The 4,582-nt window shown below is 40.8% G+C and overlaps 1 protein-coding gene across 1 annotated transcript; it reads right to left on the bottom strand.

Annotated features, from left to right (window-relative positions):
- Positions 1-244: 244 nt before the first annotated feature.
- Positions 245-3,048, bottom strand: LOC306643903 (SUMO-activating enzyme subunit 2-like). Its single transcript, XM_079110254.1, has 3 exons — positions 2,894-3,048; positions 1,699-2,797; positions 245-1,612 (listed from the first exon to the last, which is right to left on the bottom strand). The coding sequence occupies exons 1-3, from the start codon at positions 3,029-3,031 to the stop codon at positions 921-923; spliced, it is 1,929 nt and encodes a 642-aa protein (XP_078966380.1). The 5' UTR covers positions 3,032-3,048; the 3' UTR covers positions 245-920.
- Between the last annotated feature and the right edge of the window lie 1,534 nt (positions 3,049-4,582).

The raw sequence follows: 4,582 nt of genomic DNA, 5'->3' as shown, positions 1-4,582 counted from the left end.
AGGTAAAATAAATTTCCTGAGGTGACAGAACTGTCAAGTAACATAGAGACTTCAGTCTGTGTCTGACTTTAGAGCCACAAGGAAGGGAGTTGATTTGCAAAGGCTCATAAAGGTTAGCCAGAGCAGGGGAGAGGAAGATCACAATGGGAAGGTATTAATAAGGTGATTAGTAAAATTCTTCTGAGAAATAGGTCAAAACAGCGTGTCCCAGAGCCATATTAAAGTCATGAGCGCTCTATTTATCTTTTTTTTTTTTTAACAAGTATGCAGATGCCATTTATTTGGTCCATAAGTACAGTATATTCATTATTTGAGTTTTACAAAACATCAAATATAAATAACCTGAAATTGTAACAATACACAAAAATTGGTTTTCTTACACAGACATACCAGGCAGTACAAACTGAAAATTTGAGTAAATTAACATTGTTTTACATTAATATACATAGTGCCAATTAACATTTAAAAACAAGTTTCAATGCATAGCACTTGATATTTCTTTGAATCTGTTTCAGTCAGTTAAGAGTATGAACATGGTTAGATCTAGGCTAAAAATAATTCTTCTTCTAGCCAAAAATAAAGGCATAATATTTATAACCAGGTATCAACTTTACTAAACCACAATATTTTTGAACTATTAAATGATACCTAAGGGTATTTACATTTACATGAAACATGCATTGTGGTGTTTCATCTCATGACTGGTTATGCACACACTTTGTTCAAAGGGTTTTAAAACTATACTCCTACTTTCAATACAGCATACTTCAATGTTCTAATAGTTCTAGCAAAATGAATGCTTTCAAAGGGAGCAGAATCATTTTCAAGTCACCGTTGTCATGATTTTCCCTTTGGAACAAAGGACATAACAAACAACCTGGTTCTGCCCAGATGAACTAATGTAGTAAGAGGGTTTCTGCTCAATCTAATGCTATGACATCATCAAGCTCTTCCATCTGTTCTGTACGTGACCTCTTTGCAGTGACATTCTCCTTCTCATCTAATTTCCTCTTGCGACTTCTCTCTTCTTCACTGACATCAGTATTATTTGAAGGACCTTCTTCATCTGAATCAACTATGAGTACATCATCTTGCTCTTGTGCTGTGGAGGTGGAAGGCTGGGCTCCATCATCACTGCCATTGGTGATGCTTTTGGCAGCATCTTCGGCTTGCTTGGGCCCTACTTTTTCTGGGCCATCACCAACAACTTCAAATTCAACATCCTTTTCTAGGTCTTCACTATGAAGGATGTTGATCAATAAAGTGTAGTCCTGAAGGAAATCATCTGCTTGAAGCCGGCTGTCATTTCTAATTCCAAATTCTGACAACTTCTTATGATTATTAGCTTCTGTTTCTCCCTCTTCTGAAGATATTAGGATTGTTCCTTTCCCATCTTCAATTTGGACATCTGGTGCTACCATAGCAAATTTTTCTTTCACTATCTTATCTTGTAAGGTGAGAACAGTCACTTTGTGGACTTTCAGTCGTACTGTCACCTCTGGCTTGCTGGCACACACATAACAATTGGGGTTAGGAGGATCCAGCGCACAAGGCACAAGCAGCTTCTTTCTTGGGTTTGGTTGTTTATTCAAAAATATTGTTCTACACTGATCTATTTTTCCTGATAAAATCTCCAGTCCTTCCAACACTATCAACCCGGCAATCACTGCATTAGTAGTAGCAATAGCAGGAATCTACACTGATCTATTTTTCCTGATAAAATCTCCAGTCCTTCCAACACTATCAACCCGGCAATCACTGCATTAGTAGTAGCAATAGCAGGAATAATGTTCCCTGCCATTGATTTTATATCAAACCTGCTCTTCATATTCATACTGAAAATATGCATCCTGAGATCTGCAGCAGAAGTGACAAAATCCATTGCAGATGGGTCATCCTTATCCCATATGAGCTCAGCTCCATCCCCTTTTTCTGCTAAATGAACTCTCAAAGTCTCAATGCTCTTTGAAAAAAGACTTGCATAGCTCTTTACATCTAGAACCTGCTGGTCTTTCAGACCCAACTGGGGTTCATTTTGTTGATCTGATGCATTGGATTCTTCTCCTTGACTCTGTACTTCAGCCCAGTCTAATGGAACAGGAGGTTTCCTTTTCCGCCATAGTTTGTCCATTGTCAATAGATATCTGATATCATCTTTAAAAAGCTTGGTAAAAAGTTTAACTGGATCATATCCAGTTGATTTTGCCCACTCCTTTGTGGAAATACGTTTAATGTCACCATCTTCATTAGATGCTCGGGCTCTGGCTTCAGCTTCTGTTGGTTCCCATGCAGCTTCAGGGTCAGCTCTGTCAGGTGACACTTCCTGATCAGCATCTTCTTCCCCAAACAATTGGTTGAACAAATACTTTGCCCAAACGATGCAATGAATAGGTTCTGAAGGTGTGTTACGAATTATACAGTCAGGAAAAGTTCTCTGGGTTGGCTTAGGATGGCATTCATAACATTCGGTCACACCCTTTTTGATAGTAGTTACTTGTCCAAGATAACCAGCAGTCCCACTCTCAATAAGAGGAACGTCAGCTGCCAGACACATCCTATTAACATGGTTTCGTGAAGCTCTATTATCTAATGCATTCATGACCAATATAAACTGTTGAAAAAATTCCACATTATAGTCTGGGTTCATAATGCTGTCATGGTAAGCTACAATATTAGCTTTCGGGTAAAACTGCGGTACACTTTCTTTGGCAACCTGTGCCTTTGATCTTCCAACATGTTTCTTTTGAAACAAAAACTGCCTGTTCAGGTTACTGACATCAATAGTATCCAGATCAATCTATGCTGTACTCAGCGCGAGCCCCAAAGGAGTCCTGCCACTTGCTTCCTGACCCAGGGTAAGTTACTAAATCCCATTGCATCTCACTTTCCTCATCAGGTCGATGTGAGAGAAGCCGGTGAGCACTAGGTTCTTAAGGAGCTCGCAGCCGATCCTGCCCGCGCCCACCACCAGCACCCAGCCCCCAGCCACGGCCTCAGCCAGCTCCCGGGGAAGCCCCCGAGACAGTGCCATGGCGGGACGTCCACGAGCCGCGGGGGAGGCGGAGGCGGGAGACTCTATTTATTTTCACTGGGCAAAGGAAATCAACTATTTAATCTACATATTGCATGATGATGTTTCTGGCAATTTTAGAAACATGGAAATATTTACTATGTAGTCTATTTACTATCATTTAATATTAGTATGTTTCTTTGTCATGGGTGGCTGTCCTTTGCATTCTCAACCGTCTTTTCATCTACAATAAGTCTTTAATAAAGACTGTTGAGAGTGTGAAACGACAGTCAGCTGCCCACCTGCCAAATCTTCAGCCTATTCTAATGACATATGTCTTATAATAAAGACCTATTGTCTTATAATAAAGACCTCTTGCTCTCCTGCTTCTCTTGATCCTTGGGGCCCCTTGGTTGTAGAACAACCTTCCCCTGAGGGAGGCCCAGGATACTGGGCTTCCCATTGCCACATATGTAGACTCTGTCTGCCCCCTACACCCCTAAGGCCTCTCTGAATGCCTAAGGACACCTCTAGTTCCCCTGGACTCTAGATGACCCAGCTTCCTGTTCCTAAGAGTTAATTGCAGAAGTGCTTGGGGCTGGGGTTGTGGCTCAGTGATAAAGCATTTGCCTAGCATGTGTGAGGCACTGGATTTGAACCTCACCACTCCATACAAATTAATTAGTTAATTAATTAAAAGATCCATCAACAACTAAAAACAAAATAATAATAACAATAAAAAGAAGTGCTTGGAGCTAGTTGCTGTTCAGAGCGTGGTGGAAGAGGGTGCAAAGACCAGAAACGAGGGGCACGGTCCTCCCTGCTCTCAGGGGTAAATGCCAGTGACACTTGAATTTCTGAAGCGGTCCATTCCGTTAAGAAGCTTGAGTATCTGGGATGCTACTTCCCCTCCCTCTTGGCATCTTGAGGAACTTCAGGGTTCCTGTGTGGTCTCCCTGGGAACCACCCTGACACCATGTAGCACTTCACTGTCCATGAGCGGATGAGCACTGTGCAGGATAAGGTGGACCCAGGAAATGACCTGAGGCGGCACAGCTCAAGGGTCATACCAGGACATTTTTAAAGGCCCAAATATTCTTTTGCTGGTTCAGACAAACCAATCATGAAACGGTATTTTGAAGTCCATCAGAAAAATTGAACACATTATTTAGCATATGATATTTTAAAAATTACTATTAGTCATGTTGTCCTCATGGTATTTTTTTGTTGAACGTCCTTATCTGTTAGAGACAGCTACTGAAGCAGGGGTCCTACGGGAGTAATGACGTGGTATCAGGAATTGGCTTTAAACACCCCAACAGACAAAGTGGAGGTGGGGAGGAAAAGATGGTGACAGGAACATAGGAAATCAATTGTACTATGCTTTCTGCTTTTATGTATGCTTGACACATTCAAACAAAAAGTTAAAAGTAAATATACTGATCACTTTAGGTGTTAGTTCTCTACCTCATCTGCTGTTTTGTTTTGGCTTTTGGCTTGGTTTCTGTTTGTTTTTACTTCTCTCCCTGCCTTTTTTTTTTTTTTTTTTTTTTTTTTTTTTTTTCCCAAAAG

Source organism: Sciurus vulgaris (assembly GCF_902686455.1).
Source record: "Sciurus vulgaris genome assembly, chromosome: 14".
NCBI lineage: Eukaryota > Metazoa > Chordata > Mammalia > Rodentia > Sciuridae > Sciurus > Sciurus vulgaris.
This window is presented reverse-complemented; position numbering and strand designations above follow the sequence as displayed.